At 52.1% G+C, this 22749-nt stretch overlaps 6 protein-coding genes across 6 annotated transcripts; 3 read left to right on the top strand and 3 right to left on the bottom strand.

Moving 5' to 3' along the window:
• Positions 1-355: 355 nt before the first annotated feature.
• On the top strand, positions 356-2758 carry MAA_00740 (dihydrouridine synthase; the record flags this gene model as incomplete). The annotated part of the gene is made up of 3 exons (XM_007818738.2): positions 356-618; positions 673-2607; positions 2677-2758. 3 exons carry the CDS (start codon positions 356-358, stop codon positions 2756-2758), a joined length of 2280 nt encoding a protein of 759 aa, XP_007816929.2.
• A 612-nt stretch (positions 2759-3370) lies between these two features.
• On the bottom strand, positions 3371-8291 carry MAA_00741 (multidrug resistance-associated protein; the record flags this gene model as incomplete). The annotated part of the gene is made up of 4 exons (XM_007818739.1): positions 3371-3940; positions 4000-7146; positions 7207-7857; positions 7980-8291. 4 exons carry the CDS (start codon positions 8289-8291, stop codon positions 3371-3373), a joined length of 4680 nt encoding a protein of 1559 aa, XP_007816930.1.
• A 5696-nt stretch (positions 8292-13987) lies between these two features.
• On the top strand, positions 13988-16311 carry MAA_00742 (WD40 repeat-like-containing domain protein; the record flags this gene model as incomplete). The annotated part of the gene is made up of 4 exons (XM_007818740.1): positions 13988-14210; positions 14291-14524; positions 14584-15673; positions 15729-16311. 4 exons carry the CDS (start codon positions 13988-13990, stop codon positions 16309-16311), a joined length of 2130 nt encoding a protein of 709 aa, XP_007816931.1.
• Positions 16312-16687: 376 nt separating this feature from the next.
• Positions 16688-18001, bottom strand: MAA_00743 (ABC1 domain containing protein; the record flags this gene model as incomplete). The annotated part of the gene is made up of 1 exon (XM_007818741.1): positions 16688-18001. The coding sequence occupies one exon, from the start codon at positions 17999-18001 to the stop codon at positions 16688-16690; it is 1314 nt and encodes a 437-aa protein (XP_007816932.1).
• Positions 18002-19350: 1349 nt separating this feature from the next.
• MAA_00744 (Src like protein) lies at positions 19351-20720 on the top strand (the record flags this gene model as incomplete). Its single annotated transcript, XM_007818742.1, has 3 exons — positions 19351-19405; positions 19475-19939; positions 20005-20720. 3 exons carry the CDS (start codon positions 19351-19353, stop codon positions 20718-20720), a joined length of 1236 nt encoding a protein of 411 aa, XP_007816933.1.
• A 672-nt stretch (positions 20721-21392) lies between these two features.
• On the bottom strand, positions 21393-22502 carry MAA_00745 (ATPase; the record flags this gene model as incomplete). The annotated part of the gene is made up of 1 exon (XM_007818743.1): positions 21393-22502. The coding sequence occupies one exon, from the start codon at positions 22500-22502 to the stop codon at positions 21393-21395; it is 1110 nt and encodes a 369-aa protein (XP_007816934.1).
• Between the last annotated feature and the right edge of the window lie 247 nt (positions 22503-22749).

The following is a 22749-nucleotide window of genomic DNA, read 5'->3' as shown; positions in this document are numbered from 1 at the left end:
GCGGGCCCGTTTTTGACACTGCAGCTCGAGCATGTAGAATTTTTTTTGTCTCCGCCACCAAGTAAGCCCAACTTCAACAATATACTCGGGAGGAGGTTCGAAAGGGGCACATTTCGGCCGCAGCCTAATTTCATCTTCCTTTGAAGCTACTGGTCGCCCTATGATTGAAAGGCTGGCAAGCTGGTTGCTGTCGTAATAGCCAGGCCCAGTCGAGTCTCGTGCTTGAGAGTCTCAATTAACCGTATCCTCTGACTACAGGGAACGAGGATATTTTTTGTTCAACATCACACATCGATCCCGCCATTAGAATCAGCCGCCCACAGCACTTTCAATGCCTGAGAGTGTTGATTCAAAAATGAACGGCCAAGAGCAGGCTCCGGCTCCTGCTCCTACTCCTGCCCCAGAAACGACACATCATGAACCTGATACTCCTGAGCAACCAGCTGCGAAGAGACTTAAGGTGAACGATGCAGCCCATTCAAGAGCAGGTTCAAATGCTACAGAGGGCCCCGACGGACAGGAGTCCCGAGATGTGCTAACAAACGGCAATGGCGAGACTGTTGCCGAATCACGCGCCCCCATCGACCGTCGTGTAGGCACAACACCAATTAAGAAGGAGTGAGTACTATGTAAATAACAACTACAACCCATTGCTATCCTAACATGGCACAGGTACCTTCTTGGTGTATCTACGTCAAGAAATTCAGAATCAGAGATGGCGGATGACGACGCCGCTGAAGGCCGTGGTGGTGATGACAGAGATCGCAGAGACAACCACGGAGGTGCGAAAGGCAAAAGGGGGAAAAAGGAGAAAAGAAAGAAAGGCCAGAACACCGAACGCTCTTTTGGCCGCTTCGGAGATTCCATCCAACTCTGTAACAGTCGCGCCATGTACCCCGAATTCTCACCTCACCCGTGCAAATTCGGTGACGAGTGCCGCATGTCTCACGACTTGCGAAAGTATCTCGAAGAAGGACGTCGCGAGGATGTCGAAACCTTTGGCGGCAAGTGTCCCGTATTTGAGCAGTACGGCGTCTGTTTCTCGGGCTGGAAATGCCGCTTTGTTAAGAGCCACATGAGGGAGCTGGAGCACGAGGACGGCCGAAAGGAGCTGGTTCTCATTGATAACTCAAACACGACGGAATCCAACGGCACAGAGCCCATGCCAACGTCAACCAAGGTCTCCGGTGGTGATGAACTTGATGAGCGCCGAGCAGGAATCTACAACAACGTCGCTATGAGTACCAAGATTGACCTGAACCGTAAGCGAATCGACTTCGCCAAAGCAGACGAGTACATCAAGTGGATGAACGACGAAGCCACCCTCAACAACTCGTTCCACCATCGTCGCAAGGACCAGTCCAACGAAGGCATCGAGGACCTCCGCGCCCAGTTCGTCGACCCCCCTTTCAAGCCGTCCGAAAAGCGCCGGCTGTACTTTGGTCCCGAAACACCCACTCTCGCACCGCTGACCACCCAGGGAAACCTCCCCTTCCGCCGTCTCTGCGTCGAACTCGGCTGCGAACTGACATACTCCGAAATGGCAATGGGCATGCCCCTCCTGCAAGGTACAAAGGCAGACTGGACGCTTCTTAAGGCGCACGAATCCGAGATCCAACCGCCCGCCTTCAAGCCCAGCAGCAACAACTACGTCTTTGAAAACTACGACAACTCGCGCGACCTGCGCTTCGGTGCCCAAATCTCCGGCAACCAGCCCTGGATCGTCACCAAAGCCGCCGACGTCCTCAACCGCTACTGCCCTCACCTGCGCCTTATCGACCTTAACTGCGGATGCCCCATCGATATGGTTTTCAAATCCGGCGGCGGCTCAGCTCTTCTCGAATCCCAGGGCAAGCTTGAACGTATGATCCGCGGCATGAACGCCATGTCCGGCGAGATTCCCATCACCGCCAAGATACGAACGGGCGTGAAGTCGTCTCGCCCAACGGCCCCCTCTGTCATCTCCAAACTCGCCTTTGGATCACGCGAGCACCGCGAACGCCTCGGCGCCCCCGGGTGCGCGGCATTGACCCTTCACGGCCGCAGCCGAGAGCAGCGGTACACCAAACGCGCGGACTGGAGCTACATCGGCGAATGCGCGGCCCTTATCAAGACCTACAACGAGCAAAGGGACGCCCTGGCCGACACTGCCGCCGAGCCTGACGCGAGCACCCTCCCCAATTCTAAAGACGGAAGGATGTACTTCCTCGGCAATGGCGACTGCTACTCTCACACGGAATACTTTGAGCATGTTTCCAAATCCCGTGTCGACACCGTCATGATTGGTCGTGGCGCCCTCATCAAGCCCTGGCTTTTTGAAGAGATTCAACAGGGTCAGTATCTCGATAAATCTGCTTCCGAACGTCTCACGTACATCGAGAAATTTGTACGCTACGGTCTCGACGCCTGGGGCTCAGATGAGCTCGGCATCGGGTTCACCAGACGTTTCCTACTGGAGTGGTTGAGTTTTGCGCATCGCTATGTCCCCGTCGGCCTGCTGGAGGTGCTGCCGCCTAGTTTGAATGATCGTCCGCCGGCCTACGTGGGAAGGAATGATTTGGAGACTCTAATGGCCAGTGGGAATTACAAGGACTGGATCAAGATTACGTATGTTTTTCTCATTATTATTTTCAACGCTTGGTTTCCCCTTGTCGATGTTGCTAACTCGCTTCACAGGGAAATGTTCTTGGGACCGGTCCATCCTGGATTCGAGTTTCAGCCTAAACATCGGTCGAATGCTTATGAGGCAGAGGGTTAAACTAGATGATGTGACATGGATGAATAGATGAAAGATACACATGTGCATTAAAGGGAGTCACGTTGCTACGCCATTGTGGTTTACATTAGGAGTTTGCTTTGCTTGTACGGCTGAGATAGGTATAAAAATAGGGAACTGTATGCGCTCTCGCTTGGGACTGCAATCACGTACCAAGTCACATTCACAGCTCAAGGGAAGATAGGAAAATAAATGAGCTTCTCAAAAACAGTTACGTATTCTCGCCGGGATCTGATGATAGTAACTTGAAAGAACAAGCAACGCTAATGCACTTTGGCCACATTTGAAAGGCCGCGTATCTTTCCGTCGCGTCTGCCATTCTGGGTTACACATAACCACCTTTTTTTAACAAAATAAAAACAAAGAAAAGAAAATGAACGGCTATGCCCCTAATCGCAGCATCGAGAAGACATGGATTGCCCCGAAGTTTAGCCTGATGCCAGTAGATCTGGTCACACCAGATCTGATTCTAGCCAAACGCTTGCAATAAATAGCAAGACACTCAAATTTCAACAAATACAAAAACATTTACCTCAACATCCTTCCTCCATTTTATAAACCACAAAATAAAGCCGCCCAAAAAAATGGTGCACCTCAGCGTAATTTGCTCAAGATGACTTCCTTCAGCTTGGCCTTCTCTCCACTGTGTTCGCACAAATCTCTAAAGATGCTGCCTTCGGTCTCCCATAGTTCACGAGGCGAGCCAAATTCAGCAACAGTACCCTCACTCAGTACGAGAATGCGATCAAAGTCGGCAATGGTACTTAATCTGTGAGCAATAACAATGAGGGTGCTGTCAGTAAACTCCTCTCGAATGCTGCGCTGGATGAGAGCATCGGTGGCCATGTCCACAGCGGACGTAGCCTCATCCAGGACCATAACCTTCGGACGAGAAACAATAGCTCGAGCAATGCAGAGAAGCTGACGCTGGCCTTGAGACAAATTGCCGCCAGACTCTGAAATGCCGCTGGACAAGTCGCGGAAGATGTTGGTATTCTTGGGGGCAATGGTCGACCCAGCAGTCGAAGATGCCTCGTTCGCGGGAGTGGCTGGAGCAGAATCGACCAAGTGGACTCGCGACAGACAATCGGTCAATTCATCGTCTGTATGGTCGTCGAAAGGATCAAGATTACTCCGAACAGTACCGGAGAAAAGCACAGGATCCTGTCAATTGCGTCAGAAATCAGTGTCACTAAAGGTTTTACTCAGATAGCATAACCTACCTGGGGAATAATGGCAAGACGAGATCGCAAATCGTGGAGTCGAATCTTGGAAATGTCAATTCCGTCAATCAAGACTTGACCAGACCTAGCTTCAAGGAATCGGAAGAGCGCCAGAGTCAGCGACGACTTGCCAGCACCAGTGCGGCCGATGACTCCGATGCGTTCATTGTTTTTAACATCGAACGATATTCCCTTCAAAACGGGAGGTAAGTCGTCCGCATAACTGACGACAAGATCCTTGACCTCCATAGTGCCAGTGGTAGGCCACGAAGCAGGAGGAATCTCACCGCCCAAGTCCTCGGTCTCGACTTCCGTGTATTCAATCACGCGCTCGGCAGCATTCATGTCTAATTCCAAGGACGCATACCCTCGGATGGCCATGAGCATATTGCCAGAGAAGTCAAGGGCGAATGATAAAGTAAATCCAGCCATGGCAGCATTAACAAATGAGGAGCCAACAACAATGGCACCAACCATGGTGGTGAAGACGGTCCCTATTAGTGCCATACGGAAACCCAACCAACGATTCAGAGTCCAAATATGGACAGAAACTGTGTCCCAGTTATCAAGGTAAGAGTGCATTTGACCGACGTAGGTCTGAGTCTTCTTGAAGGCTCGCAAGGTAGACACGCCCGACAGCGACGAGTTGAAAAGCTCAAAGACTGGTGATTTGGCATTGCTCTCAATTCTTTTCACCGGCCGAGCACCAGTCAAGAATCGGATAGCGATGAAACTAGCAACAAATAACAATACGAGCGCCAAGGGAAGCATGAGAGTAGAAACCAGGAGAGCCGCCACGCAGACGCCCATCAGGCCCAAGACACGCCAGAACATAAATCCAAGGTCCATAGTGATTCGGTTGTCGATGATATCAAAATCGGCGGTCAGACGGTTAAGAACACGACCGACAGGAACGGTGTCTAGCCAACGCAACCGAGTTCGCAAAACTGTGAAGAGAATTCTGCGGAACAGTGTCCTGGCAGCCTTGATGCTCATAATAAAGGACCAGACAAATCGCAAAGTACCAATAATTCCACTTGCCGTAGCAATAGCTACATAGATCCAAAGGTAATACGACAAGGTATGGCTATGCTCCTCACTGTACGTGACGAGTCGAGAAGCGGAAGCTGAGTGTAGGGTGCTGTGCTCATATGATAGACCATACACCATACCATGTTCACGAGACGCATTCACAAATGTGTGCTCCTCAGAGGCACCTGTCCAAATACGTACCCACCAGTTGCGTCCGAGATTACCGGCTTCAAAGGCAATGAACAAAAGGATGCAGACACCCCAGAAAAACCATCCGCCGCTGCTTCTGAGGAAGGTGCCGTACACACGGGCTTTGACATTCCCCTTTGCACGAGCTTCATCTTCCACGAACTTCTTGGCGGTCTGAGATGGAACTTTGTGCAATGCGTTTTCGGACTCTTCGAGGTCCACAGCTTCCTCAACAGAGACTGCCTCGGAGTTGACGGCGGTTGCGCCGTCAGTCGTGTCTTCAACATAGACTTCCAGTTGAGTTTGTTCGTGGCTCTTAATGAGTTCGAGAGTGCCATCTTCAGCGAGGTCGGACGTAAGACCAGCATGGAGGACTGTTCCCTCTCCGAGTTCGACAAGATACTTGGTGATGGGTTCAACTAAAGCGACATGGTGGGTGACAAGAATTCGGGTTCTGCCTTTGCAGATCGGACCAGATATGCACCTTTCAAAGATCTGTCTGCCAACATGGGCATCCACAGCACTAAAAATATCATCCATGATGAGGATTTCGGCTCGAGAGTAAATAGCACGAGCTAGAGTAAGTCGCCACTTTTGACCGCCACTGAGATTGATGCCATTGGCGCCCAACTCAGTCTTGTCGCCATCATTCAAGATTTCAATATCTCTCTTCAAAGCGCAAACATCAAGAACAGTATTGTATCTGCTCTCAATGAAAGGCAAACCAAAAAGAATGTTGTCACGGAGTGAGGCGCTCTCAAGCCACGGATTCTGGCCAACGTAGGCTACAGCGCCGGGAAGAATCCAATTTCCGGGGTGTGCCTTGCCATCATGTCGTTCCAGGGGAGGAACAGTTCGAGGCACAAAAATGTTTCCTTCCAAGAGGTCCGACTCCCCAAGGAGAGCATTCAACACGAGACTTTTTCCCGATCCAGTTTTCCCCGAAATGACGGACAATTCACCGGCCGGGAAAGAAAGATTGACGTTGTTCAGAATGAATCGATCATCGTCTGGGACTTCGTCGTCGACAGGCCAAGCAATTGTCGCATTGTCAAAGGCTACATCATGGCCTTCTGTGAGAATGTTCTTCATTTCGGGACCTTTTAGATATTTATCGATACGTCTAACTGAGACCAAGGTGTCAATGCCCCCAGTTAGGAGTTCCGGGAGAGCTGATAGCGATACCTCCAAACTCTTGAAGACTCCGATACTGACAAAGGCGACAGATGGCGCAAGCATTCCGTTGACAACAGCGTACACCGCCAGAGACGCTGCTGCAAGAAGGATAGGGCTCGCCACCCAAGAAAAGAATAGCATGCTGTCAGCCTTGAACACATCCTTCAGCGAAGAAATTTCGATCTCTCTCATTTCAAGGATCTTGTTTTCCCATTGGGCTTCCAGCGCTGAAAATTTGATTTGTCGCATGCCTAGCAAGGCCTCGTTGATAACGGCCAGTTTATTGTCACGGTTCTTCATCAGTCGCGTCTCGGCCTTGAGATAGTATTTGGCGGCAACAGTGTTCGCAGGAAGAACAAGGGACCAGGCCAGAATACCAGCACCAAATGGTATCCAGCCAATGAGCTTAACAAGATAGCCAGAATAAACAAGAAGTTTACCAATGCTACTAATGATGAAGAGTTGCATCATTGCAAAGTCGGCAATGTGTTTGGTATCCACACCAACGAGGTTCACAATTGCCTGGCGTGACTTCAGTACACTGTCTTCATCATCTCGAGCTTCTTCTTTCTTGCCCTTGTCCTTATCATTGCCCTTTGCGTCATCGGACGATTCGTCCTCTTTGGTTTTCTCTGCGTTTTTAACATTCTTTCGTCGAAGAGATTTTTCAAAGATTAGGGCTGCGAGCTGTCCTCTGACCGGAGCAAACAACTTGGTGATGGAAAACCAGACAATCCAGCCGTCCAGCCACTAGAGCGTCAGTTAGTATGTTGGGAGGGACTCGAAAGGCCATTGGACACTCGGACTTACCTGTTCGGCGAGAGTGAAGAGTCCCATGAGAAACACGAGAACCCACAGCTCACGAGATGCTACAATACCAGCATCGCGGTCTTCAAGCATCTGGACAAGACGGAGCATAGTCCAGAATGGGCCAAGACCAATGATACATCGGAAAACAATGATGGCCCATTGAAATACAAGACGTCTACCGTAGGCTACAAGCAAGGATTTCAAGAGGCTGCCCTGGTAGTTTGCCTTGTTCCAAGCGTCGACAAGCGACTCTGCTCGGATAGTGTGGTCGGGTCTAGGGATATCTTTCTCATCCAAATCGCCCTTTCTCTTGGCCGTCTCCAGGAGGTCGTTGACCCAGCTCCAGGTATACCGACTCAGAACGGTGGTGGACCACTCTGCATCAACTTTTTCGCCATTGTAGAAAACGTCCGGTCGTCGAGGCAGGCTTATGCAAGAAAAGGCCAGGGGAATCAGAATGACGGCATTAACGATTCGCACAATGAGATTGACGTCTTTTCCTGGCGATGCAAAATTGCTCACATGGTAGACTTGGGCAGCACTAACGGCGACAGTGATCAGGGAAGAGAGAAAGGTCCAAAGGCCGAGGTCGTGAGACTTGACAGGCGAATGCTGGGCACCAATACAGACGGCCTGCAAGACAATGGCTGCCTATAACAACGGACCGAAAGATTAGTGCACATGTTCAAGTAATGTTTTTTTTCTGTTCATTAAAGAAAATTATCGCAAAAAGTCCTAGACAAAATCATTTGCAAATCTATTTAGGAACTTACCCAAGTCCCGGTGGTGAGCCAATTTTCCAAGTTCAGGCCGTCACCACGGGGGTTGAGGATGGACAAAACAGTGGTAGTAACGGAGAGTCCAAAGCCAAGCACAGAAAAAACCAGGATACAAGCTTTCGGCTTCTTGTTCGAAAACGCAGCCATTGACTCTGGCGTAGCTTTACCATCAACATCTTGATAGAAGTTGTCCGGAGGCGTGCGGTGTCGGGCTTGGGCCAAACTGGCAAAGACTCCGGGAAAGGTGATGAGGCCTGTGGCTCCCAAGACCGCGGCAGAGAGCGGGAGGAGCATTGGGACCGTCATGTTGACGAGAAATTGGCAAGCTCCTTCCCAAAGATTAACAGGAATTCTCTACAATAACGGTCCTGCGAGAAAGCTCCAGCCTTCCAAGAGGAGCGCAGCAGTCATCAAAGGAAGAAATAAGCTCAGCGAGGGAAATGGAATCGCGATATGCAATGTCGCGGCGGCTCCCCAAATCAGGGTCCGTGATGAGCTATCGCCTCAGCGCAAGTGCCAGGCCGAGCAAAAGTAAAGCAAGAACAGGAAAACGAAACAGCTCAAGAAAACGGTTACGAAGTTCAATGGGTCATGAGATAGCAGATCATAGGTGCAGACCTGAACCAGGGCAAGAATATGAGCGAATAGAGGAGTGATAAGTAACTGACGCCAACAAAGAGGGAAAGGATGTAGTTATTCAATCCCAGCCTTGTAGTGGCTGCGCTACACACGGAGTGCAGGAAACATCGAACTAAACTTTGTCCTCTTGTTTCTCCGTAAGCCAAACCCGTCGACGACTTTGGGTGAGGAGTCATCGGGGAGCCTGGCCGGGTTTAGGTCCAATGAACAAGGGTCAGCTTGTTTTTTTTTCCAAGCCAGGCTGCAAGCCATAAGCGAGTAATCAGTCCGGCCGTTGAGGTTGTGTCTAGTGTCTAGGTGATTCGGGGCTGTGGTCGGTGATGGCGTTCGTACCAGATTTGGCCGCGAACCGTTGCTTTGGGCTTCTCAAAGCCCAGCACGGTACGGAGCACCCCGGTAGTAGGCTTGTTTGTCTCTTTGTGCCATTTTCATGCTCTCTCTGGTCGGGGTAGAGGTAGAGCTGAGGCAGGCCCAAGCTCCAAGACAAAAATTGATCCAAGCCAGCACTCAATGGCCGGCAAGTACTCCGTATGTACAGGCTCGAGGGCTGCCTCAACGGGGGTGACAAGATGCGGGACGCTGAGCCGGTTTAGGAAGGTATGAGGTTCAACTGCTGGCCACTCTTCCCTTGCGAAGTGTTTGGCTCTCTGGACCAGTTGAACTGAACCTTTTGAGTTTACAGCCTCAAAGTACGACGGAGCAGATGCCAGGGTTCCTGGGATGCCGGGATGCCGGGATGCAGCATCTGTTGGTCCCAGACTGCCATCGCGCAATCAAAAAAAAAATCGTTCACGTTGTCTGCAGGGCCTAGGTCCAGCGACCATCGGTGGGCAGCACGGGTGACCTACCCGTCCGTCCAGGTCCGTCAACCAAGAACTGGGGTCAAGTCGTTGTACATACGGAGTACGTACTCCGGACATATGAGAGTTGAATACCTGACTCGATCATATCATGCACGTGCAGCGCAATGCCGATACAGCCCTTCAAGAACGACTCATCATAGTGCAATGCAATGCTCGCCACCATGCCTATGACGCAGCGTTTCCGCGTGTACAGCACGGCTGATTGACTGGTGACTGCGTTTTCAACTGTCAGCCACCACCCCGTCAAAAGTGCTCAAGCACTTGACTCCATACTAGACCGCAGCGGCACCAACGACTACGTACTTTTTCGTGGAGGCATCCACTTGACGTGACACGGACTACGGAGCGGGAGTCCTGATAGAGACGGTACAGGATGTTCAATAAGGATGCAGTGTCTCACCCTCCCGGCGCTTCATCTTGCGCTAGGTCGGTTGGCTGCAGGCGACAAATTTATCACGGGACGACGGCAGCTGCGCTTCTGCCTGGGCAAGGCTACAACCGTTGAACAGCAAATCAATGCCTCGAGGATTCGAGGCATCAGGTTTGGCAACCATTCTTCTTCAGCACTCTACCGACCCGATCAACAGTCGACTGTTCTAAACCTTGAGCACTCGGCATAAACACGATAGACCAAAGACGAGAAACGGGGCGATGACTGTGGAATTGCAGCTCCTGCCAATGCTCTCCTCGATGGAGAATTCCGGTGCACACAGCGGAGATGAGTCACGATCCAAATGACCCCAGATGGTGTCGATCTAGCTCTTAGTGCTGAGCTGGTTGAAAATTTCGCACTGGCTGTCTCATCCATGTGCAATTGCACAGCACTCCATCGTGCCTAGCAGTATCAAAGAAGCAAAATCTGTCTGTCTCTGGTTCTGGCCTACAGATACTATCTGCTGAAGTGTGAGTTGCAAATTCGACAAGAAATACGCGAGATACGCGCACCACAAAGGGACCAATCACACATGCCTCAGTTGCCGTGCTCAGCCTGGCGTTGGCAGCGAATTTCGGTCCAGTCAGCCACATAGTTGGTGGCTTGAGACATGTTATGGGTCTTGAAATACCCTTGAGAACCTTTGAAATTGTACGAGAACAGAGAAAAATGCGATTGTTCCGATATTTTTTGCTGCGTTCCGGACGAGTACTCCGTAAAGGATTTTAGGGCATCAGCCCAAGTTTATTTCTTCTAAGGGATCGATTATCTTCGACAAGGTCATACAGTGGGAGGCCAAAAGTATTTGACCAGATCAGATACCTGGCTATCGCGCTTTATACTATCATACATTACAGTATATCGGTGTATACTTGGTGAGGAAACATATTCTGCCACAGACTGTGGCTCTCACCTTCTTCGCGAATATCGATGCAATCCACGATTGTATGTGTCATTGTATTCTCTATACAGTCAGAGTGCTTTATATCCAAAGACTTGCCAAGTTATTGAGCCTCATTATAGTATCCTTTGTAGCTATTCTCTCAGTAGTCGATATCTACTCCGTACTCCAAAACAACTGAACCTCGTTGACACATGCCGTGAGAGACGGGAAGAAGAAACTCGGACAAAGAAACGATCCCATGATCGTGTTGTACAAGGCTACAGGGTATATGACGCGCAATATGATTAGCCGTGGCCAAATGCGTCTACTACTAATCAGACATGGCAAGACAAGTATCAAACAATCGCCATCATGGTCTGCGGAGTACAGGCCTAGCCTGATGACTCGCATCACGATATCAGCCCGCCGGTTACGATGCGCTGCATACTCCAAGGTGAAGCAGAGCGTTGTTCGCAGTGGTCAACCCAGGTCCAACTTTGACTGTAAAGCTTAATCGACCCCATCCGCCTCCCCAGGAGCTGCGCGGGTATGCTGTGTCACTTGGATTATTGATTTTACGAGTCCTGAACATGCAACAGTAAGAAGTACACTGTCACTGGTCGCTATGTGCCCAGTCACGACAAATGCCCACCACACAGCAACCACTTTCGGGTGTTTTGCAGACGCCAACTTCGCTGTGCAGCATCAGATTTGTCGCTTTTGTCTGTGCAGAAACTGCCAAGGCAGTTGGAATCGGCCCGCAAGTCGGACTGGGAAAAGCGAGGCGGAGGCTGCCACAGGATAGTTTTCCCTTTTATGGTGCACAACCTTGTGTCAACTTCTTGACGAGGATGTCGACGGCTGCTGATTGGGGGCAAGCAACGGGCCCGGTGATGACATAGACCGTTCGTCGGCTCCTCGTCTCGAGGCGACAAAGGTGGCAAGTTGAGGGTGGCGATTGATGTATGGCGGATATGAGCGCGCTCTTGAGGCTGACTGTTGAATGAAATGAGACTGATTGTATGTGACTGAACCACGCGTAGTCTGTGACAAGTTTGATTTACCATGCTACCGCCTCGAGCCCGTCATACTTGATATGGTTAACTCTTGATTCGAAAGAGAAACTCGTGCAAACTTTCATCGTGCAAATATACTTTGCCATGGCAAACCGCGTCTTTAGTCTACTCCCGATGGCACCAGGAGGATCGCCTTGACCCTACACCTGTAACAGATCTGCTGCGCATAACGGGGTGATTAGCCAGGCATAGAAGTCGCTCCATCAACTACACGACCATTTGAGTTCAGGACGGGGTTGCCGAACAGTATAGTGAGGTTAAGTTTGGATCCAAGATGCAAATCGTAGAAACTACTGCTACATGTTTTAGGCTGTGGACAAAGTCGGGACATGTTGCATGTCACTCCTGTGTGGATTACTCGATATGGAGCATATGGTGGGAATATTACGCCCTAGATAGAATGGAAACGATGGCGATTGAGTATTGTTCGGTGATTTTATCACGAAGCGTGTCCAGGCCAGCGTGAAAAGTCTCACGTGCAGGGCCGTCTGGAAACGCGATGCGGCACGACACCCCGAGCAAATCTTGGCAGCATAAAACATTTCGTTCTAGCAAAGCAAAGGCAGTCAAGTCAGTCATCAGTGGGGTGACGGTTCACATTGCGAGGCGAGAGCTCGGAGCTCATCACCAACAGCTTACCCCATAAATTACATAGTACTGAGTGCAGGTGGTGCCAAAGGAACAGCGCCAGGACCAGCCACATTGACCAGCCCCAAATTCTATTCCAGACCCGGCTAGTACTAGGTCTGCAATGTGGCATGTTGTTGTAGCGTTGGCAAGGCAAAGCGAAGATCGGGTCGGGCGGCTGCTCGCCATGGTAGATTGGCAGGTTCGTTGTTGACGGAGTGCATGTTGGTTGTGCTGGGCAGAGTGCTCAGTTGTCTTGGTTCTAGGACTGCATCCGGGCATGCTAGGCCGGGCTTGTGGTTCGGGCGGCTGTTCAAGACCGATCAATTCGATAGACGCCCGTGGTCGACTGGCGATTCCGGGTTGCGATGAGATAACTGGATGACTGTTCTAGATGATTGGAGGAGACTCGTTGCCTGGTTGCGGGCTGCGTGCGGGCTGCGAGTCTGATTCTTGTGTCCAGGGATCGAGGCCAGGACACCGTAGATCTCTTCCGCCTTGTAAGCCAGTCAGGTCGCAGATGCAGCGTGTAGGGACATGGAAGGTTAAATGTTGCCTTGGACCAAGATGCTTGGACAGATAACCTTGAACCAGACAAGACAGTTGAAGGCTCTACCACCATTTGCATGTATGTACGGAGTACTCCGTACTCTTTCTTGACCAGGCCAGGCCCCACCTCAAACGCGCAGACGGCTGGCTCACTTCCTGGCCGGGCTGGCTTTCCGTCTTTGTGCAATCGCGGTGCACATTGCGTTCACCAGACTGTTGCAAGTTGGGCGCACGTCTCACGCCAGGCGCCACGTCGGATTCGATGGATCAATGATCTGACTGCCAAGTGACTGCTCCGTACTCCGTACCGGGTGCACATCACTCGGGCGCCGGTGTACATGCAAGTAGAGGACGGGCCACCAACACTCGCATTTGCTGCGCGCCAGGCCTGATGTGCCCCCCTTCGATCCATCAGTCCATCTCGCCATCGTCTTGCCAAGTGGGTGTCGACAACCAGGCTGGCTCCAACCGTAGCTCGTAGTTCCTTGGCTTCTCGGTGGGCAACAAGGCCCAAGCAACCAAGGTCCCTCGCGTCTTATGTTCTCAAATGTTATGCATCCAACTGCATCTCACCTCACTTGTAATTTCCAACCGCCAATCCGTTTCCTCCTTGTCCCCTTTTGTAGCAACGACCTCGCCAACTCTCTCTTGCGACCTTTACTCCCTCATCGCTTGCCGTTTACCGCAGGGCACCCATTCTTGTCCATTTACACGAACTCACCACGGTCGAGTGTAGCCGGATTTCAACACTCTGAGAGCTCGATACTACACGCACTTCGACGTGCTCCGTACCTCGACGCAACTAGACAACCCCAGACGTCAGCCGAGCCGCAAGCTACCGTCTAGAACCGCGAACCCAAGACCTCCCACCATCAATCTACATCCCACATGCGGTGCAGTGGCCGGCCGCCCTAGCATCCGCCTTTATCACGATGAAAGCCACGCCGCTCATCATCAATTGGCACGACCAAAACGCCCCTCTCTACTCGGCACACTTCGAGCCGGGTGGGAAGGGCCGTCTTGCTACTGCCGGTGGTGATAATCATGTTCGAATTTGGAAGGTCGAGTCCGACGGGCTAGAGCGAAAAGTCGAATATCTTTCGACCTTGTCCAAGCATAACCAAGCTGTCAATGTAGTTCGCTGGGCTCCAAAAGGTAAGCATTGGTGCAATACTTGTCCATGGGACCGCAACGCGTCTTTCTCGACAGCCTTATCTGATGATTGCAATGCATAGGCGAAACTCTCGCGTCCGCGGGTGACGACGGCAATGTCATTCTCTGGGTACCCAGCGAACTACCGCCCTCCAACTTTGGTGGAGATACACAGGACGACAAAGAGTCATGGAGGGCAAAGCACATGTGTCGTTCTAGCGGAGCAGAAATATATGACTTGGCCTGGTCTCCTGATGCCATGCACTTCATCATTGGAAGCATGGATAACATTGCTAGAATATATAATGCCAACTCCGGTAAATGGGTGGAATTCTGCATCATGATAATGCACGACGAAGCTAATGATAACCAACAGGAACTCTGGTGAGACAAATTGCCGAACATAGTCACTATGTCCAGGGCGTTACCTGGGATCCTTTAAATGAATACATTGCTACGCAGTCTTCCGATCGATCTGTCCATATTTACTCCCTCAAGACGAAAGACGGCCAGTATACGCTCAGTCACGATGACAAGCCTCCGCGTCTGGCTAGTCACATTAAGGCTGATTTGCCGCCTCGACGGATATCGTCAAGCAGTCCTGCCCCTCCGGACTTTGGTCATCGGGCACAGCTTTCGATGGCAGAGTCGGCAACCTCTGTCGGCTCGCCTGTTCCTTCAGCGCCAGGCACTCCCACATCGATCCCCTTGCCGATGAATCCACCCAGTGTCGTGAGCCACAGCCGAAGATCGTCATTCTCATCGCGACGTTCCGTTTCCCCTGCCCCAACACTACCTCTTCCCGCTGTGATGCCCATGGAGGCCTCACCTAAGCCGCAGCTAGGCACCAAGAACGCGAGTCTTTACGCTAATGAGACATTGACGTCTTTCTTTCGCCGACTGACATTTACCCCGGACGGTAGTCTGCTGCTAACGCCGTCGGGCCAGTATCAAACTCAGCACCAATCAGAAAAGGATTCCAAACCAACCTACGAGGTCATTAATACCGTGTATATCTACACTCGAGGTGGGATCAACAAGCCCCCAATTGCCCATCTGCCAGGCCACAAGAAGCCCTCTGTCGTGGTCAAATGCTCTCCTGTATACTACACACTGCGCCCATCGCCTCCCGCCACGACGCATATCACCATCGACACCTCATCAGCCGAAGAGCAGTTGCCGTCGTTACCAGAGCCCATCTCCAAATCATCTCCCGGTGCTGCGGTAATGGAACCACCGCCGCCCCCAGCGAGTGTTTCATCTGAGATCAGTGCTTCCCAGTCGAAGCCTCTGGGTGTAGACACCGATGCATCGACGCCTGGTCCAAAGCCGGCATTTTCCCTTCCATACCGTATGGTTTACGCCGTTGCAACCCAAGATTCAGTGTTATTATACGACACACAGCAAAAGACTCCAATTTGCGTTGTGAGCAATTTGCATTGCGCTACCTTTACTGACCTGGCCTGGTAAACAGCTCCCAAAGCCCCCAACGTCCTGACTTCATTGACTAACATAGTTCAGGTCGAGTGATGGTCTTACCTTGGTGATTTCATCATCGGACGGATTCTGTTCTACTCTGTCGTTTGCAAGCGGGGAGCTGGGAGAAATTTATAAGGGAGAAATTGGACCTCCAAAGCCTACAGCGGCTTCAACTGCCATAGCCTCAAATCAAAACACACCAACCCCAACGCCCACAACGAGCTTCGCACCTCCGTCTCCTTTCCCCAATGGTTCGCATCACCAACACCGAAACTCAGCTAGTTCATTCACAGCACCGTCACCGCCAGCCACAGCGCCTGCAGGATCACAACGACCAGCGTCGCCTACACGCTCCAACTCCACGTCGTCAATTGCAACACAGTCCTCGTCAGTTCCTACCGGCGTTGTGAGCAACCCGCCTCTTATTGCAGGCAGTGTCCCAGCCTTGACGGCAACCAATTCTTCCAAGGCCCAAGGCGTCCCCATCACAACCCCACCTGAAACGCCCAGGAGTGCTGCCGGAAGCGTTGCGGGCACGAAGCGCGATGCTAGCGAAAGTGAAAGGGAAGAGATCAAGGAGATAAAGAAGAGACGAATTGCGCCAACGGTTGTGGAGAAGCTATAAAGAGTGTACAATATGATGGGATTCAATCTGAGTTTTTCGAATTGATAGGAAAAGCTGGGCATGACAAGCTTCTGTACACGAGAACACGAAGGCATAGCAAGAATTTTTGTACATGCATGAATTGGCGTTGATGGTAACGAACTGGAAAGGCGGTTTGAAAATTTGCGGCTCATTTACTGCATCTTGCAATTTGATTCGTAAAGGCCGGGTGAAAGCTTGAACTCTGGTTTAGGGAATCTTTTTTTTTTTTTGGTAATAATATACCAATTAAAGATACTGTACCAACTAGAGGAAACAAGAAGTTATAGGGCCTGATGCCGGGGCACCTTTGTTTCATGACTCATAGCAGTTCTCGCAAGTCATGCCATGTATACAGCTAATTCAACACTGGCAGCCAGCCCTTTCTTCGTACGAAACCTTGAACACGCTCATCACGCATGATATCCCCGCCTGTTCGGGCAGTCACGACACTACGTTCGTGTTCGACGCCTCGTACGTAAAAAGGAAAGCTTAGCCTCTGCATTGCGTCTTTCTCGTCTCTTGTATCGGGTGTGGAGGCGGAAGAAGCCGACGTAGACGGAAGCCGCCAAACAGTCTTGCCCCCTTGCAACCGTTCCTGGAACCCGCATGCTTTTCTGTCCAGCGAGAGATACCATTTCCTCTGGTGAATGCTACCAATGGTGTTGGAAGCGCCTGGGTAGGCATTTGTTCGTCGAATCTCTGCGTCTTCCAGCTCCTGCAGCTCCGCCTCGAGAGCTATCCGGGATACCTCTTGCCCGTTGGCTTGTCTACCCTTGGGAACGAGGGTAGTAGCCTCGTCCTCGTCGTCATCGTCCGCAACGTCGCCAGAGTCAGAACTCGTCTCCGGGTCGGCTCGTTTGACTCTCCTGCGCTTGGTCCTCGGCGCCCTACTGCTTTTTGCCCTGCCCTCCGCGTCCTCCCTCTTGGTGAGCCGCATGTTCAAAATATAAGTCTCTGGCAGCTTGGATCCGTGTAGCTGAAGCCGTATCTTGCGGTTGTGAAACGCCGCCTCTAGCAGCTCCTGCTGCGGACGCTCCTCGTCGTCTGGACTCGGCTGAGAGGAGGGATCTGCTCTAGGCGCATGCTTGCTCATCCTGGGGAGAATGGTATAAGTCCCCGTGTCCCAGATTAAGAGGGAGCCCGTTTGCGGGGATGCCGTTTCGATGAGGTGGTTCCAGAGGGAATGGATACGCGTTTCGGTGGCGTTGCGATTGAGACGGGTGCTGTTCGGGTCTCCGGGGGGACCGTACATTATGGCCCAGGATACGCTACTGCTGGGGTTGATTTGCAGGCGTAGGTCGTAGTGTAGGCCGGCGATGGGGTGGTCGTGTTGATGGATGACGAAGTGGGAGGATTGGCTCGTGAGAGAGCCTGCGTAGAGGGAAGCGTAGCTTGGGATGGGGAGGAGCGGGGCCGGGCAGGGGAGGACGTGGTTTTCTAGATGTGTTGTGAAGTGGGCGAGAGGGTTGGTGATGTGGGCTTTGCCGGATTCTATGGCTGCTGTGGTGGGTGGCGATGGTTTGTTGTTGGTGGTGTTGCATTTTGGCGATGATGGGGCGTTTGGGGGAGAGGACGGGTTCGGGGGCTTGGGCGGAGAGAGGGTCCATTGGAGATTCCGCTTCTTGATGAATGGGTTTGGGATGAGGTCTGCGGGCTGTTTGGCTGCCATTGGGAGGGCTATCAACCTATGTGTGTGATTTCATGGTGACGGCATCCCGACTCCACCGTCGTCTACATGAAGTTGGGTTGGTATGTGGTGATATCTGATAGCGAGCTGGCTGTGGATAATTCAGAACGAGTGCCAAAGGAAAATGGGGATACTAGAGGCAGCCGAATTAACAGAAAATGAGGTATAGTTTAGAGAATAGCAGCTGTAAATGGTGCAAGTGTGGTGTTGAGGTGGTTTGAATTATGTAAGCAATTGGTGTTTTAGGCACGTATTGAGATGGCTGCTTTCGCCACTAGGCAAGTGGAAACTCATCATCTCTTCTCCACGCTTAGGGTAGATCATTGATAGTATGTAATTCGTAGTTATTACACACACTATTTTTAAGCAGCTGGCACTTGGACACCTACGTAGCCCTTCTTTACCTAGTCCTCACATGCCTCCCAGCAAGTGATATGGTTAGTACAGAAGAAGAAAGAAAGAAATTTAGGGGAAAAAAGTGAGAAGAAGCCTTTTTGGTCCTGTTTTTCATGTATGCGTGAAGAACTCAGAAAGGCACTAGTGGGATAATGCCAGGGACAGCTGGGTTGGGCAAGTTGCAGGCTGGATGCCCTCACGACATGCATCAGCGGTGCAAGCATGCTGAATGAGCCACCGAGTCTTCGTCTGCCGGCAGCCAGAGTCTGATGTTCATTTTGCCCCTTCCAGAGATTTGACGGACACACTCATCCTGCATGACGCACCCACGGCCAGGCCGGAGCCACGGCCAAACAAGTGTGAGTGAAGATGCCGAGGCACAGAACCAATGGAGCAACGTGAGCGGCCAACGAACGCGCATGTCCCACTTTTCTCTCCCTCTCTCAAGCCTTTGCATCTCGGGCCCGCGGCTCGGTCACTTGGGCGGGTCCACGGCCGGTGAAGTTGCAGCACTTGAGCAGCCAAGTCCAGTCTTGTCCCCACATCTTCACAAGTCAAACCCAGCGTTCAAGCCTTTTCACCCCAGATTTCCTTATACCGTCGCTCAAATCCACCCTTTGTCTCCCCTCTCCCCGATCCGTGGCCTCGCTGAAGCATCGCATTCATCCTTCCATCTGGGAGTCGATTGTCCTTCTTCGCACACAAGTCTGACCGGTTTTGCCCTTTTGCTGTCAACTCTGCCCTCTCTTGCATATTGGGAGCGCGTCGAGCTTCTTGTCCTCGGGTCGCTCCGAAGTCGCCTCGGAGCTCGCCAGAGGCAGACAACGGCCTTGACGTAGCTGCGACACACTGGGCCTTTTGTGCTTCCCAACTCAACTCGGGATACACCTCTCTTGTCCATCCTTTTCTCCTTAATAATCACATAATCCGCGATCATGGCTTCGCCCCCCAAGCCTTGGGAGCGGCCTGGCGCTTCTGCTGCTGCCTCCAGTACGTATTCTTTGTCTTGACGCCCGCTACGTTCTGACATTTACATGCTAACCACTTGTTCGCCAATAGCTCCTATCCCTTCTACCATAGCCGCATCGCCAGCTGTTGCTGCGAGCACTGCTGCCGCTTCTTCTGCCGCTCCTCCTGTTCCCGACCGCCCTTCTTCCCTCGCCTCCGCCGTTAATCAGAATGCCTCAGCGTACAGCCGCGTGGGCGCCATGGGCATGGGTGCCTCACCATACAGCGCCTATGGCAGTGCGTATTCATCACCGTACTCAAGTCCGTACTCACGGTTTGGCGGCATGGGTGGATATGGCGGTGGCATGTATGGCGGCTATGGAGGTTACGGCGGCGGCATGTACGGGGGGATGTATGGCGGCGGCATGGGCCCCAACGACCCCAACAGCTTAACCAATCGCTTCAGCAATGGAACTGCAGCTACCTTTCAGATGTTGGAGGGTATCGTAACTGCCTTTGGCGGATTCGCCCAAATGCTTGAGAGCACATACATGGCCACACACTCAAGCTTCTTTGGTATGCTCACCTCACACACAGTCTCTCACCCTCATCTTGATATCACGTCACTGACGCGGCCACAGCCATGGTATCAGTCGCCGAGCAGTTCGGCAACCTTCGCGATACTCTGGGCTCCATTCTTGGCATCTTCACACTCATACGCTGGATCCGCACGCTCATCGCCAAAATCACGGGTCGGCCACCCCCAGCAGACGCAACCGCTCTCACACCCGCCGCCTTTGCCCGCTTCGAAGGCCGTCCTGGCCCCGATGGCACCTCGGGTCCCGCCAAGGCTTCTCGTAAACCTCTGTTCTTCTTCCTCGCCGCAGCATTCGGTATCCCCTATCTCATGTCCAAGATGATCCGCACCCTGGCTGCCTCTCAAGAAGAGGAGGAGCGCCGCCTACAGCAACAGGCCCTCGAAGCACAACAACCCGTTGACCCGTCCAAGCTCGAATTCTGTCGCCTCATGTACGACTACCTCCCCCAGGGCCACAACACGTCCATGGAACTCGAAGCACGAAAAGGCGATCTCGTTGCCGTTCTCACAAAACACGATCCCGCAGGCAACCCTAGTGAATGGTGGCAATGCCGTTCTCGCGATGGCCGCCAGGGCTACCTCCCCTCCACCTATCTCGAGGTGCTGAAGCGTCCCGGTCAAGAAGTCAAGGCGATCAAGGCCGCGTCTAGCGACTCTAGCAGAGCAAATTCAATCACGACTGCGTCTGAGAGCCTGCAGGAGGGCAAGAAGGAGTATGCTACCGCTGATGGGATGCAGCGAAGCCATTTTTACTCGTAAAGGGCAAGGGAGTTGGATGAAAAATAAATACCACGCATTGTTACATCTTTTCATTTATGTGTCCAAGGACATGTTTATACGGGCATTTGGGTATGGTACAGGTTTCGCATGTTATAAGGACGTTTGTTCTCACATAGTCTACTGTTGAGCGCGGGCAAGCGTTCATTCATCAGGATAAATACAACGTGTCATAATGCAGAAAGCTAGCCTTGTACCATGTGCTTTGATGCAAATTGATTGTTCAATTCAATTGCATCTACTGCCGATGACGGAAACAAGAGTCACTGTGTTGTCTATGGTATTTAATACCATGTTTTCAAGCCAGCGTTCCGCCCTCCTCATATGCCAAACAATATATGCGATAGGGTCATCGGATTCGTTACATTATCAGTCGTTAGTTATAAGCCACACCATGTAAAAACTTCACCGTAACTCGCACTCCCATCAATTCGCATCCCCCTCACAGCCGTCTCGCCCCTCCAGGCGCGCAATATAGCCCTTAAAGCTCGAGCTCATCTCTACAACGGCCTCCAAGTGGCTCGCCCGTATGGTGACGACTTCATCCCCTTTGGCTTCAGCCTCGCTCTCTGCCAACACCAACGCCGTCTGCATCGCGTTCCGAATCTCCCTCCCATTCAACCTCAGCAATTGAACGCCCGCATGATGGAAGACCTAGTCTCTCGCCGCTGCAGAAACATGAATCTTCCCGTCTGAATCGCGCACAAGTCTCTCGAAGCTATGTGCCCAGATGCGCTCCCGGTTCTCGTTGCTGAGGTTCTTGTAGTGCAGCGCGACATGGATCCGGCTGAGGAACGCGGCGTCGAAAGACTGCACCCGGTTGGTGGCGAGGAACAACACGCCGCGGTAGTATTCGAGTGCGCGGAGGAAGATGGACACCAGGCCGTTGCGGGCAACGTCGCTGGCGGTGCGGTGCTCCAGGTAGACGTCCGCCTCATCGAGGAGGACGAGCGCGCCGTAGCGCTGGCCCAGCGCGAGGAAGTAGGCCAGGTTCTTCTCCACGTCGCCGAGAGAGCTGAGCAGGTCGCCGGATGTAAGGGCCATGAGGGGCCGGTTGGCGAGCTCGGCAATGCATTCTGCCGTTGAGGTTTTGCCAACGCCTGGCTGGCCGTGGAGGAGGAAGATGCGGCCTCCGCCTTTATTCTTGATAAAGTCGTTTCCCCAGGGAGAGAGCTTCTTGTTGACGGAGGCGGCAAAGCGGCTGATCAGGGCTTTGACGGTGCGCTTTATCTTGTCGTATAGTACGAGGTACTTGAATGCTTCTTTGTCCTGTTTGATATCCGAGAGATTGGAGACTTGGAAGATGCCCCAGCGGCGGGAGGCCATTATGAAGCCGGGTATGAGTCCGCTGCAGACGACATAGAAGAGGTCGGTTGTGGGTGTTTCGTCGATGGCAGGGATGGCGGGTTTGAACTCATGGAACATAACTTCTTCAGGGTGATGTTCTCGGTTGGACATGCAATGACGGCAGGCACAACGAGGGGGAGCCTGTGGAAGTCGATTCAAGTCCCATTGGTTCTCTGGAGGTGGTGATCTTGGACGTGTTAATCTTGGTTGGCATTGTAGTTGCTGCTTCATGTCGGGGCAGTATTCGCCAAACCCGGGCGAGTCGCAAATGACACGTCCTGATACAAATCCCTTTTGAATATCCTTGATGTGTATGCCTTCGTCGACGAGCTCGCCGTTGTATTGCTTGGAGGTGGGCTCTTTGAGAAGCCCCCAAAGCAATTTCCCTTCTTCGATGAGCTTCTGGCGCAGGGGCATCCTTGGCTTCTTCCCATCCTGGCCTTGCAGGTCGTCCATCCAATATTCTTCAGGGACCACTGCGAGGCTAGTGATTGGGACTTGACCGGGGCTTCTGGTCTTTCAGCAATGATTCGATTGACGACTTCAATGACCGGTTGTTCGCCTGACCATCCCTGATCTTGAAGAGGACTCTCTTGGCAGTGATCCGACTGTCCAACCTATTTATCAAAGGGCTTGTCGCTTTGGAGGTCTATATTATTGCATC

This window comes from Metarhizium robertsii, assembly GCF_000187425.2.
Source record: "Metarhizium robertsii ARSEF 23 chromosome Unknown MAA_Scf_7, whole genome shotgun sequence".
In the NCBI taxonomy this organism is placed as follows: domain Eukaryota; kingdom Fungi; phylum Ascomycota; class Sordariomycetes; order Hypocreales; family Clavicipitaceae; genus Metarhizium; species Metarhizium robertsii.
This window is presented reverse-complemented; position numbering and strand designations above follow the sequence as displayed.